This window comes from Equus quagga, chromosome 7 (genome assembly GCF_021613505.1).
Source record: "Equus quagga isolate Etosha38 chromosome 7, UCLA_HA_Equagga_1.0, whole genome shotgun sequence".
NCBI lineage: Eukaryota > Metazoa > Chordata > Mammalia > Perissodactyla > Equidae > Equus > Equus quagga.
The window spans coordinates 2,852,564-2,865,722 of NC_060273.1; the positions used below are offsets into that span (position 1 = coordinate 2,852,564).

Genomic DNA, 13,159 nt, shown 5'->3' on the forward strand with positions numbered 1-13,159 from the left:
TGAACAATCTCTAAGATATGTGTTACGCACGCAGAAGGGGCAGGTCAGCAGCATATGGTACACTCCCATTGAAACAAAACAAACGGAAATTCAGAACAGGTGAGTGTGGGGCGAGCCCCTTGTCCTGGGAGGCTAGGTCCGGGCGCTGGGGCGGAGTTCGCGCTCCCGGGTCCCCACCGTGGAGGCCTGGCGCCGGCGCTCTCGGGCGGAGGGGCTTCGCGCAGACAGCCTCAGTTTCCCCACGGAGGACGCCGACTCGAGGGCTCGCGGGCATCCGCCCTGCGGGCCTCACCGCCCCGGATGCCCCCACAGCGGGCGCCGCCGCAGAGCCAGGAAAGCCGGAAGTTGGAACTGGGTAGCCGGACGGGAAACGCGGGGACACCGGCGAGAGTCAGGCAGCACCAGGGGGACCCTCCCCCTCGGTGGCGCGGCGCCGACGGGAGCGCTCAGGTGAGGGCGGCTGGGCGGGACCCTGGACGGGGCGGGGCCATCGGGGCGCCAGCCAATCACCGGCGTCTGCCGTGGGCAGGCGGGCGGGGGCAGCCTCGTTGCCTGGGCGACGCGCTCCCCGCGTCCGTGTTCCGCGGGCTGCGGAGCTGGGCGGCGCCGACTGGAGCGCGAGGGGCTCCTGGGCCTCGCCCGGCTCGGAACGCGTCTGCCTGCGGCCGTCAGCATCAGGGGACCGGGCCGCGGGGTCGTCTCGCGCCGCCGGGGGTGAGCGGGCCGCCGGCCGCGTGAGCTCTCACCACCTGGGGGTTCCATCGGCCCTGGGGATTCTTATTTTTCTTTTTCTTTAAAATATTTTCATTCCTGGGGCCCCACCCATGTAATACTTATGCTGGTTTCCTTTTCTTCTTTTTCAGTGGTTAGTTAATATTTGCTCTGCTGTTTACTCGATTATTCCAATTTTTCTTGGCTCTCTCACATTCCTTTATTTTCTCCCTCCTACGGCTGGATCTCTGCATTGCCCTGTCTCCAGCCTGGCTTAACCGCCTTAATTAGTACAAGTTGTTTTTTTTTTCTTCAGACTATTGTTTTTTCTAGTTTTTATTATTCTGGGCATTTTTAAGGTCCTCTTTAAGACCTGAGTTAGGTTTCAGGCCAGTCTCTGAGGGTAGATTGTGATTTAGTTCCTAACGGTGGCATCTTCTCCTTACTCAAGCTCAGTGAGGCCACCAGATACCGGAGGTGGCATTTGTTGAGTGTTTCCGGTGCCTGAAGCTCTGATAAGCGCCTTCATCCATGATAGTTATCCTTGTGACAGGCTCCTGAGGTGAGTACGTACTTATACTGGTGGCCTGCGAGCTGGACAGCAGATGTTTTCTGCTGGACTTGTATGGAGTTCTAAAATGTTTAGTCATCAACATTTCAAAGTCAATATGTTTCACATAGAAATCGAATTCTTTTTGGCTTCTCTTGAAAAATCTTCAAGCTTTGGCAATACTGGGCTCCCAACCACCCCCTTTAAACAAAATGTGGTTTCTTGAGGCCCTTGAAGTCTCTCCCCACTCCGGTCTTACACCCAAGGCATTGATCATTTATGGTACTGCCAGTTGCTGGAGGCATTTGAGTTTTAACCTCTGCTTTACTTTTTGATTCTGCCTTTCCTGCTGCCTTTCGGAACTCTTTCAGGGGCTGCAGTTCCTGCACAGCAAATGTAGTAACCCTTCCTGCTAGACCTGCTCAGTCCTAGAGCCAGCCCTGGAAGACTTTCCTCTCATTTCCAAGAAGGGGCGAATGTCATATAGCAGGTGCTCAATTAGTATTTTCTGAACAGTTAAGTAAGTGTTGAGGTTTCATTTGGTCTAGTTTAGGCGATATCGTGGTGGGTTCCAAACCTCTGGGGGGGTGAAAGCAGGAGTGAGTTCCCTTACTCTGGACACTGGCTCTGCTCCTCGTTTGATGGAGAAATACTCACAGACTGAGCAGATAATCTTTTCCAGGACCCCCTGTGGCTTTTTCTCAGTTTAGAGCTCTCTCTCTCTCACTTGAAGACAGTACTGATTTTTGCTACAACTTTGTACATCCCTCTTTACCTTGAGGATTAAAACAGCTGGAAATACTGACCAGAGACAAACCCCAGGGGTCATTTTTCTTTCTTTAAAGTGACAGTGGAATTGATCAGAATCCTAGGACTCCTAAAGCATATTTAACTCCAAAAGCAGAGACACAAACTCGAAATGCTGCAGGGACCGAGTGGAGACCAAATGCAGCAACTTGAGAGCTGGCCCTGAGTGTGGGGAGTATGGGCCCAGGGTTGCCAGATATTTTGATTTTTCAAGAAAATCAATTTTATGAGAACTCCTAATTTTTAAATGTTGGAAACTAAGTTTTAAAAAATTAAACCCTGGGGCCGGCCCGGTGGTGCAGTGGTTAAGTGCACACATTCCTTTTCAGTGGCCCAGGGTTCACCAGTTGGAATCCCAGGTGTGGACATGGTACCACTTGGCAAGCCATGCTGTGGCAGGTGTCCCACATATAAAGTAGAGGAAGATGGGCACGGATGTTAGCTCAGGGCCAGTCTTCCTCAGCAAAAAAGAGGAGGATTGGCGGTAGATGTTAGCTCAGGGCTAATCTTCCTCAAAAAAAAAAAAAAAATTTAAACCCTGTGAGCCCATCTAGCACACCTGTGGGCTGGTCCAGGGGCCAGTTGTGCCTGTCTGACAGGGTGAAGGGGATACATTTCAGAGGACTCTGCTGGGCTGAAGGTGGTGGGCGTGGGAACTTTTCCTGGAGGAACTTTCCTGGAAAGGACTCCAGGGCTGGGCCCCCAACCCTTTCCTGACACCCATCCCCCATGCCCTGCTCTGCAGAAATGGGTTCCTCACCCCAGAAAGTGAAGTGCAGCCTCTGTCCTCCCGTTTTGGAGGCCTTAGTTCTCAGAGTCTGAAGGGAAAACGGAGACTGAGAGGTGGAATATGAAGCCGCCAGGTGTGTCTGAGGTTCTGGGACCCCACGGAGAGCTGATCAGACACTTTTACCCTTGCTATCCCCAGCCTTGAGAAGGAGCTGGGGGAGGGGGTCTAGAAAATCAGATTGATCCCACGTCTTTCCGAGGTGTGGGGCATGGAGGAGTCGGGATATAGGGGAGTTCCCGGGCCTCTCTGTTTCCTGAGTTCACTCCTAGGGAGAGAGAACTCTGCGCCAGTCTTGGGGGAAACCCAGAGGACCTGCTGACTGGCCTGGGGGCCTTAACTGAAATCCAGGGGCATCTCCATGGAGACACCATAAGACCTTCAGAAGCCCTGTGTGCTGAAAAGGACCATGGAGCCCTCTGCCCAGCAAGGTGCCCTTCGTCCTGTGAGGACAGCTGCAATGCTCTCTTTGAAACATGAAATATCAAAGTCCTTCTACAAAATGTATTTTCCCATTTTGGCCCTCCTGCTTTGCTAGTCTCAAGAGTATGAGCAGGCAATGCGGATCTGGGAGTCACCTCCCCGCCGAGAGCAGGTGCAGCCAGGCTCGGGACCCCCGACCCGGAACCCTTGAAGCCGGGAACCCTATAGGGCTGCAGCTGCATGGGGAACGGGATCTGGGAGGGACTTCCTGTTGTCCCTAATCCCAGTCTCCACCCGGCTCCCGGCGCCCGTGCAGGCTGTGGAGACTCCCTTCCCCGGGGAGGGGACCCCACTACCCGAGGTGCCCCCTTCACCTCCATCTCGGTGAGGGAGGGTCGGGGGAGGGCACCTGGATCCTGGGACCCACGCTCCTGGCCAGCTGGCAGGAGGGGAGGGGTCAAAGGTGGAAGGCTTCAGGCTGGCGGGGAGAGAAGGGGGCCTGGACCCGGGTTCGGAAAGGGGAAGGACATTGTGCATCTGGGACTGTGAACAGGATGGACTCCTGGCCCCAGGTGGGTGGTTGCAGCTGCAGGAAGGGCTGCTGAGAGCAGCTGGCTCAATTTCTGGATCCCAGGTGGGGCCGAGTCAGGCCGAGTGCAGGGGTGTGTGTGTCCTGGGCCTGGGAGACAGCAGGGCCTGGATTCCTTGGCAGAGCTGGCTGTGTCCAGCAGGGCCCCACCCAGCACCTGTTTTGTAGGATCTCTGCAGAACTTTCAGCTCCTGATGACAAGAGATACAGATTCTGAGTCAGCCCTGGCTTTCCCTGAGCCAGCTGCTCTGAGATGTGGGGCTCTTGCTTCAGTGACAAAGGGGACAATACAAAATAGCATTCTGTTGAAGTGAGGGGCCAAGAGACATCTAGAGTGAGACCATCAGATGGCATCAGGGGGCTTTATTTCTGTTTGGGCACAGGGATGGGTCTGGTCCTGCATGGGGATTTTCGGGGTGCTTCAGAGGCGTCCAGATAATGCTGGCTGATTTTCTTCTGCTCTTCCAGGCTCCTGGCTGGGAGCTGGAGGGGGCTTGGCCAACAAGAGGGTGCTGTGCTTTCTAGGTCTGAGAGAGAAAATGTCTGCAGATGGCAGAGGCATCCGGGCTACCCAGGACAAGAAGAAGGCCCAAGAGGTATGGACAGGGGTGCTGGGTGAGGAAGGCACGCCTGGGAAAGAACTGGAACAGGAGAGGATTTTCAAGGCAGGGTATCTGTACCAGTGGAAGAGTTAGACCCACTAGGGGAGCAGGGCTGGTGGATGAGGGGAGGAGGGGTGTTGAGGAGAAGATGGTATGATGGGAAATGCCTCCCACCTGGGATCCACTTCTGTGGAACTGCATTGCTTTGCCTGGTGCATTCTGTAGGCAGCAGACCAAAGGCCACACGAGAGAGCAGAGAGGCTGCACGGGGGTCCTCCCGGTGGGGCTGGCTCTCTGGACAGCTCCCAGAGCACACAGGGAAGCCTCAGTCTACCCTCCACTCCCCTCTGCCTGGAACCCTGTCTCCTTTCTCTCTGGATCCGAGCACCTAGTCCTTCCTGTACCTGTTGCGTGTGTGTGTGTGTGTGTGTGAGTGTGTGTGATTACAGCCTGCAGGGGGACTAGGCTCACTGGTTTGGAATCAGAGGAATATGAGTCAGCCACAGCCAGGTGTGTGACCTTGGGCAAGTCCCCTGGCCTCTGGGAACCAGGTGTGTCATCTGTAAAATGTGGACATTGTGTCTGCCACCCCACTCATTTTGCCTAGGTTATGAGGGGGTCGGAGGAGGTGATGGGCACGAGAGTCCTCTGTAACAGTTCATCAGCCCGTAGGAGATCATTATTGTAACACATAAAACAAGGGCACCCACGGCAACTAGACTAGGTCAGAGAAACCTGTATCCCCTCAACTAGTGTTTCCAGTGCTTGTAGATACAAATACAAACCAAGTGTCAGTTCTACCATTTTCATACCATAGATGCACAAAGAATTGTTACTACTGTTCGGTTTCCCTTGCACGATGCCTTTGTAACACGGGGCCTTACACATCCAGCACACTCTCTGCTGATGTTGGAATCTGTCAGCTCACACAGTAGAGTAATAATAATAATTACCGGCGCTGCTCTGTGTTTATCCAGAGCTTTGCAGAGCGGGCAGTTCTTTCTCATGTGTTATCTGTGCGCGAGGCAAAGCAGCTGAGTCTCAGAGGCCACCTGGCCCCTCTGGCTCCCAGGCACTCTGACTCCTGGCCTGAGGGTCTTTCCCTTCGAGACCCAAACATAGATGGGGGTGGAGGGGTAGGCTTGGGTTCCCAGGAGAAGGCTGGCCAGTCCCCATGCTGTGGCTGATGAGGAGGCCTCACCAGGGGCCTCCTGCGAGGGAAGTGACTCTCCCAAAGTTCTTGAGGTTTTCAGGGAGGCTGTGCCTGCTCAGGGTTGAACAGCTGGTGAGGGGCTGTTCTGGGTTCCAGTCCCGGTTGTGTGACTAAAGCCTGCTCCTTACCCTCCCAGAGGGCTGGGGCTGAGGCTGGTGTGAAGAATGGGGGACGAGCCGAGAGGACCCTGGAAGTCCCACTGTGGGGGGCGGTGCTGAATGGGTGAAGCTGAGAGGAGTTTTCCATCAGACCAAGGTGGGCACGAGGCCTCGGCACAGTTAGTGCCGAGTTAGTGGCACCCTTGGGCTATTTTTCTCCAAACCAAAAAACTCCAACTGTTCCAGCCAAATTGAGTCAGGCCGGAAATGGCCCAAGGTCACATGATGCCTCCCTGTCACCTTCAAGACCTGGTGGCTTTGGGGGTGACTTGAGAGTCAGATACGCTTGAGTTCAAATCCTGGCTGAGCCACTCATGAGCTCCGTAATCTTGGGCTGTTGTCTAATCTGTGAGCCTGAGTGTGTTAGTGTCCTGGGGCTGCCAGAACAAGTCACCACAAACCAGGGGGCTTAGAACAACCACAATTTATTCTCTCACAGTTCGGGAGGCCAGAAACCCCAAATCAAGGTGTCAGCAGGGCTAGCTCCCTCCCAAGGCTCTATAGGAGGTTCCTTCCTCACTTCTTCCAGCTTCTGGTAGCTCCAGGTGTTCCTTGGCTTGTGGCTGCATCACTGTAATCCCTGCCTCTGTTGTTACACAGCCTTCTCCATGTTTCTGTGTCCTCTCCTCTTTTTATAAGGACGCCAGTCATTGGATTTAGGGCCCAACCTAAATCCAGGATGATTTCATCTCAAGATTTGCAACTAATTACATCTGCAAAAACGTTTTTTCCAAATGAAATCACATTCTGAGGTTCCGGGCAGACATGAATTTTGGGGGGATGCTATTCAACCCACTGCACTTAGTTTCCTCATACATTAAAAAATAACAGTCCACACTGCTGGGGGAGGAGTGAGGCTTGCAGTGAGAAGAGGCAGCTGCCCTGTGGGCACCCGGCCGGCTTGCACCTGGCAGGGCCTTGCTGAGCCTGCCCTCCTTCCCTTGCTGGGGTGAGCAGGAGAGGCACTGTCCCTGGGGACGGAGAAGGAAGCAAGGCCAGTCCTTCAAGCTGTGCCTTGCCTTTGGGTGTGCATTTGGCCTTCTGAGGTTTCTGCCCCACCAGGACCCCCAGGTGTGTCTTCCTCTCTCCATCCTGGCGCTGATGGGGGCTGTCATTCCTAGCTTCCAGGTCCTAGGCATCTTTGTCAAGAAATGCTTTCTGAGGCAGAGGAGGTGGTGCCTTTGGGAGCCACTCGAGAGTCACCCCACATCAAGATGGAGCCAGAAGAGCAGCACCCCGAGGTGGTGTTGCAGGAGGACGGGACCCAAGGAGCTCGGGGCTCGGTGCCCCTAAGCCTAGGCTCTAAGGAGAAAGCTCTTTTCCTGCCTGGCGGAGGTGAGAAGAGGGACAGAGGTGAGGAGAGGGATGTGGAGAGAGGCACTTTCCTTGGTGGCAGCTGTGGGGAGAGGTGAAGGCTCATGGCCTGGGCTGGGAGGGGAAGAGCCCCCCACCATGGTCAGGGGGAGACACCCGGATGTCAGTCCGCCTGCCTCTCAGAGGCTGCCCCTCTGAGAGGCAACCTCAGAGAGTATTGACACTCTTGGGTGGGGTCGGGGGTGGGGTTTGAGGAAGCCGTGGGCATCCCTGGCAGGCCAGGCATGAGACTGCTGGCAGGCCAGCGGGACCAGCAGGGTGAGGTGGCGGCCCTGAGGATGTCTCTCCCCTCTCAGCCCTCCCCTCCCCCCAGATCCCTGTGCTTTCCCGTGAGGGGAGGACCAGAGACCGGCAGATGGCTGCGGCGCTCCTCACCGCCTGGTCCCAGGTGAGTGTCCCAGCCAAGGCTGGACGAAAAGCGAAGGAGGAGCAGGGACAGCACCCCTGATGGGGAATTGTCTCTGGCAATTCTGAGCGCCGGCCTGAGGTTGGGGGCTGAAGAAGGACGTGCATGGAGATCCTGATCTTTGCTGTGGTCCCACAAAGAAGAACTCTTGTTTTTGTCTCTTGTCTTCTGCTGTACACAACCACTTTGTTCTCGCCCCAGAAAAGCCATCCTTGTGTGGCTGTCCCGCCTCACCATCAGACCCGAGGGCAGGCATCACTCAGGGCGGTAGGTTGGGAATCTGGGGTCTTGCCCCCATCCTGGTACCATCATGCCCTTCCATTGTCCTGGAGAGTGGGCGTTTCATATTGTTTCAGATGCCAGTGACCTTTGAGGATGTGGCTCTGTACCTCTCCCGGGAGGAGTGGGGGCGGCTGGACCACACGCAGCAGAGCTTCTACAGGGATGTCCTGCAGAAGAGGAACGGGCTGTCCTTGGGTAAGGGCTTGCATGTGCTGCGGCACCACTTCCTGAGGCCCTGGATGTCGGGGTGGGGCCTACCCTGTCACCCCCTACTCCTCCCTTTCTAGGGCTTAACCCCCCTCCCATGGTTTATCTAGTCTGTGCTGTTCTGTAGAAGCTTCCTAGTGATGGACCTGGTCTGTATCTGCTGACATGGTAGCCACAAGCCAGATGTGGCTGTTGAACACCAGAAATGCAGCTAGAGCAACTGAGTTTTTTCTTTTCTTTCACTTTAATCAGCTCAGATTTGAACCGAAATAGCCACGCGTGGCTGGTGGCTGCTGTGTTAGACAATGCCGACCTGGACCTTCTGCTTCTCCTCAGTTCTTCCCTAGTGCTTACTCCTATAGTTTCACCCTCCTCCTCCTGAAGCCTAACTTTAGCGATGTCTGAGCAGAAGGTGTGGCTCCAGAGTCGGGGCTGCTTGTCTGGTGTGTGTGGGGGACATGGTGCCAGCTAATCTCTCCAGGCCCGTAGACTGAGTTGTCACATCTGCTCTTGGCTCCCTCTTTTTTGCTCACAGTAAGTAATTAAGTCCCAGGGCTTTGACTCCTTAGTTTCAAACTCTAGCTTTCTTGGCAGAATTTTATGAGATCTTATGGAGAACTCAGAGCGTTCATGCATTCACTGTCATTCATTCATTCATTCAGTCAATCTATCTGTCAACACACATCTATTGCACACCTGCTAGTCCAGGCGGAGCTGGGGGCCTGGTAGTCCCACTGCTGACTTTGCTGGTGGGCCCGAGTCTCAGCTGCCGCCCTGCTCACTCCTTTAATTATCACAGGTTTGCTCACCACCCACTGTTAACTCTCCCAGAGCCCAGACCAGCAGGTCCCGGCACGTCCTGGGAGATCAGAGGGAACTTAGCACCCATTTGTGGCCTCACAAATGCCCTTAACTATCCGGTTGATCCAACACATTCCTTCCCTCCCACGGGGCTTGGATCAGGGCCTGGAGGCCAGGACCCCTCAGCTCTCTGACTGACGATCAGGATTCCTGGGCCCTCACCTCAAAGGACTTGGCAAATAGACCTTTGGTCCCTGACTTCTGGGTGGGCAGTGTCCCTGGCCCTCTTATCCAGGCCCTCCCACTTGGCCTTGTTTTGCCCGCTGCCCCTCCTCCAGAAGCCCTTTTTGCCAATGGTCCTGTGAAGGTACAGGTACAGGAGAGGGAGGCTGCATCTGGTTTACGACATCGCTGGGCTCGCTGCTGGGGGCTCTGTGACGTAAGGGGGTCCCAGCCCTGAGCTGGCCTAGCTCCTCTCCCTTTGCTTCCGATGCTCATTCAGGGTAATGAGACAGAGCCTGACTCAGCCCCAAGAATGGTGTGTCTGGCGGTTACCCTGGAGCGGCTTCCTAGAGCAGCATAGATGCCTGACCCAGAATGGTCTTTGAGCTCACTTAGTTTTACCCCATGTTCTCTGGGCTGCACCCTGTCCCCTTTTGCTCTGTCACTTCGCAGTGGGGTGGCGTCCCCCTCTGTGCCACCCAGCAGTTCCGTGACTGAGAGCAGCGTCTCTTTCTGGGCAGGGTTTCCCTTCGGCAGACCTGTCTGGGCCTCCCAAGTGCAGGGCAAGGGCGAGGCCTCGAGCTCGTGCCGGCAGACAGATGAGGAGGAGAAGAGAGGTGTGTGCAGAGGTGGCATGTGGGCGGGCGCTGTGGCATGGGGTAGAGGGGTTGTAGTTGTCATTCCCAGGTGCTCCTTGTCAGCGTGGGCTCTCTGTTTCCTGTGCGGTACAGACACATGGCCCTTCCTGGGGTAGGGCGACCAGCCTCCCTCTGCAGAGGGTGGTTCCTCCCAGGTCCTTGCCCTTATCTTCATCTCCAGAATTCCCCTGGGTCCCTCATAAAAGCCTCTCTCTCACTGGAAACCCCCTGTCTCCAGGAGCCATTGAGGTGGGGAAGGAGGAGCCAGCTCCATCCCTGGCAGCCCTCAGGGATGTGAAGGCCCTCAGGACCAGGGCAGGGAGAGCCCAGGGAGACATCCTTCAGTGCAGGCGGCAAGCAGCTAACAGCCAGAGCCCAGGGCCAGCCAAAAATGACGGGCAGCCAGGCCCCCCAGAGGAGAGACAGCCAAAACCAGCCCCACCTGACACCAGCCTCCTGAAGGCCCAGGAGGGCCACCTCCCAGAGAAACCCAAAGAAGGGGAGACAGGTGCCCCCGAGAACAGCGAGGAGAGCCTGCCCGCCGATGGCGACACCAGCAAGAAGACCTACAAGTGTGAGCAATGTGGCAAGGGCTTCAGCTGGCACTCGCACCTGGTGACGCACCGGCGCACGCACACGGGCGAGAAGCCCTACGCCTGCACGGACTGCGGCAAGCGCTTCGGCCGAAGCTCGCACCTCATCCAGCACCAGATCATCCACACGGGTGAGAAGCCCTACACCTGCCCCTCCTGCTGGAAGAGCTTCAGCCACCACTCGACACTGATCCAGCACCAGCGCATCCACACAGGCGAGAAGCCCTACGTGTGCGACCGCTGTGCCAAGCGCTTCACCCGCCGCTCGGACCTGGTCACCCACCAGGGCACCCACACGGGCGCCAAGCCCCACAAGTGCCCCATCTGCAGCAAGTGCTTCACGCAGAGCTCGGCCCTGGTCACCCACCAGCGCACCCACACCGGGGTCAAGCCCTACCCGTGCCCCGAGTGCGGCAAGTGCTTCAGCCAGCGCTCCAACCTCATTGCCCACAACCGCACGCACACGGGCGAGAAGCCCTACCACTGCCTCGACTGCGGCAAGAGCTTCAGCCACAGCTCGCACCTCACTGCCCACCAGCGCACCCACCGTGGCGTCCGGCCCTACTCCTGCCCCCTCTGCGGCAAGAGCTTCAGCCGGCGCTCCAACCTGCACCGGCACGAGAAGATCCACACCACTGGGCCTAAGGCCCTGGCCATGCTGATGCTGGGGGCTGCGGGTGCTCTGGCAGCCCCCTCACCTGCTCCCACCTAGGAGGTGGGGAGAGAAGGGGCTGGGCCCCTGGAGGAGGAGCAAGGGCAGCTGCTGTTGGAATGAGGGTGGGTGTAGGAACAGGATTGGGGAGGTGCTGGCACGGGGTGGGGCATGGCAACACAGGACAAGCTAGGGTGAGGAGCAGAGATGCCAGCTGCAAATTAAAGGCCTTGGAATTCAAGCGATGGCCTATAGCTCTGTCTTGTGGGGCCCTGGCAGCTGACCCTGGACTGTGGGGGGCTCCGGGGTCAACCATGTGTCATCACTCAGGCATCCCTAAATCATTGCTCTCTTGGGGCCTTGGGCACTCTCCTCCCCAGCCTTGACCTGGCTTGGGGTCCATTCCAAAGTGTCAGGACTATAAGTCTGCAGGCAAAGGCTTCTGAGCACAGAGAGGTTTCCCAACCCAAAGCCAACCAGCTGCTTTTGAAATTGTGGCTCCCCCAGAGGGCAGTCTGATGCTGTTATCACTCTCATCCCAGGGACATTGCCCACTGAGCTCTGGACCCCCCCTCGGCTCTTCTCTTCAGAGCCAGAGAGTAGGGCAGAGCCAGCTTGGGAACTCATGGGAACTCATGCTCATGGTCCCCTGCCTACTCTGTCTCTTGTCTCAGGCACTGGGACCTCAGTTTTGTGACTGGACATTTTCCCTCTGCTTCCATTGGAGCTTGGCCGTAATCCAGTAAGGATTCCTCCCTTACCAGGGACCACTGCCCCTCCTGGTCTTTTATGAGGCTGCTGCCAGCTCCCTCTGCAACTTCTCACCTTCTCTCCTCTTCACACATGTCCTTTATAATTTGCCCTCCCTGGCCCTGTTTTATTCCTGGTCTTCTGGTTTTGGACCTCTGTAGCTCCTATTCCCCATTCTCTACTTTTTTTTTCTGGGGAGGGCTGCGCTCAGCCTGCTTATTATCTTAGATTTGCAGCTCAGCTTCCAAGATAACATTTCAGTTCTGACACCAACTCACCTTGAGGACATCTGCGTCAGGGAGGCCGTTCACACCCCACCTGTCTCCGTGGATCACAGGGCCAGCAGGGTGGCCACACCCCTGGTTGGCTCCTAGTTCCTAAGGGACAAAGTGACTTGAACGGGACAGCCAACTGTAAATAGTAATAATAGCTGCCAGTTGAGCAGATGCCCTGCCAGGCGGGGGCCAAGCATCATATATATGTTACGTCTACTCTCCACGACTCTGAGCAGTGGCTTTTATCACAGTTTTATAGATGAGGAAACTGAGGCTGAGAGAGAAGTCCAATGACTTGCCCAAAGTCATACAAGCAGAGAGCTGGAAGCTGGGGTTCAGGTCCAGGGCTTTTACCGTGTTAAAGACTGCCACTATTTCCATGCACCCCAACAGCTATTGACTAATTAGTGCATGACATTATGGGACAGGGCTGTCTAAAAAGAGTAAGATGGACTCGACCTTCAGGGGCATCGGACTCAGATGGGGGTGGGAGGGGATGTAATCAGCTAGACACCAGGAAGCTGCTGACTAGTGGGAGCCCAGGCAGGGCTTGGTGTATCTGGGAGGTCTCAGTGGGATCTAGGGTTGGGTTGCTGGCAGGACTGGTTGAATTAGATGGCTCTTTCTTGAAGAAGCGAAAAAGCAAGCAGTTTCCTCCCTTCAGCTTGTCTTCATGACTCCGGCTCTCAGCCAGAAAGCAGGTTTCTCTGCTTGGCTCGGTGCGAGGGGCTGCACTCGTGCACGGAAAGCAGGCTTGTTTTCTCGTGAAGGAGAGACAGAGGTGGGAAAGAGACTTGTTCAAACGACACAGGGAGCCATCATCACCTGCCATGAGCTTAGCACAGAATACTCATTTGCTTGCCTTGATTTCAGTTCCTTGGCCACGTGGCCAACATGTCAGGATTTGAACCACTCAGAGGTCTGGTCGATTGAGCCAGGGAATCATTTAAAGACCACTCTGGCCTCTGAGGAGCGCAGAGACCACAGTATCCAGGAGAAACTGTTTCCCCTTTTCACAGCACAGTGTAGAGGGACATGATTCCAAGAGCCCATGGGTCTCTGACCGCTTCTCCCTTGAGATCCATCCAGAGGCACCATTCTGGGACAGACCTGGCCAGA

General features: G+C 56.0%; 1 protein-coding gene across 11 annotated transcripts; it reads left to right on the forward strand.

The window, feature by feature from the left end:
• Window positions 1-591: 591 nt before the first annotated feature.
• On the forward strand, window positions 592-11,248 carry ZNF205 (zinc finger protein 205). Of its 11 annotated transcripts, none has more exons than XM_046668617.1 (9): window positions 592-714; window positions 1,163-1,273; window positions 4,336-4,463; window positions 6,962-7,175; window positions 7,511-7,602; window positions 7,822-7,887; window positions 7,977-8,097; window positions 9,654-9,749; window positions 10,009-11,247. In XM_046668617.1, exons 3-9 carry the CDS (start codon window positions 4,407-4,409, stop codon window positions 11,073-11,075), a joined length of 1,713 nt encoding a protein of 570 aa, XP_046524573.1. In that variant the 5' UTR covers window positions 592-714; window positions 1,163-1,273; window positions 4,336-4,406; the 3' UTR covers window positions 11,076-11,247. The 11 variants fall into 11 exon arrangements, with proteins under 11 accessions (XP_046524573.1, XP_046524574.1, XP_046524567.1 ...); XM_046668618.1 differs by having other exon boundaries at window positions 4,393-4,463; XM_046668609.1 differs by lacking the exons at window positions 592-714; window positions 1,163-1,273 and adding an exon at window positions 2,627-3,639 and having other exon boundaries at window positions 10,009-11,248.
• Window positions 11,249-13,159: the final 1,911 nt, after the last annotated feature.

Bases quoted from the DNA above. Each gene is read 5' to 3' on its own strand.
- ZNF205 (XM_046668609.1), top strand. From the start codon at position 3,519: ATGGGGAACGGGATCTGGGAGGGACTTCCTGTTGTCCCTAATCCCAGT. The intron at 7,888-7,976 runs GTAGGTTGGGAA...ATATTGTTTCAG, and splicing joins GGCAGGCATCACTCAGGGCG to ATGCCAGTGACCTTTGAGGA. The intron at 8,098-9,653 runs GTAAGGGCTTGC...CTTTCTGGGCAG, and splicing joins GAGGAACGGGCTGTCCTTGG to GGTTTCCCTTCGGCAGACCT.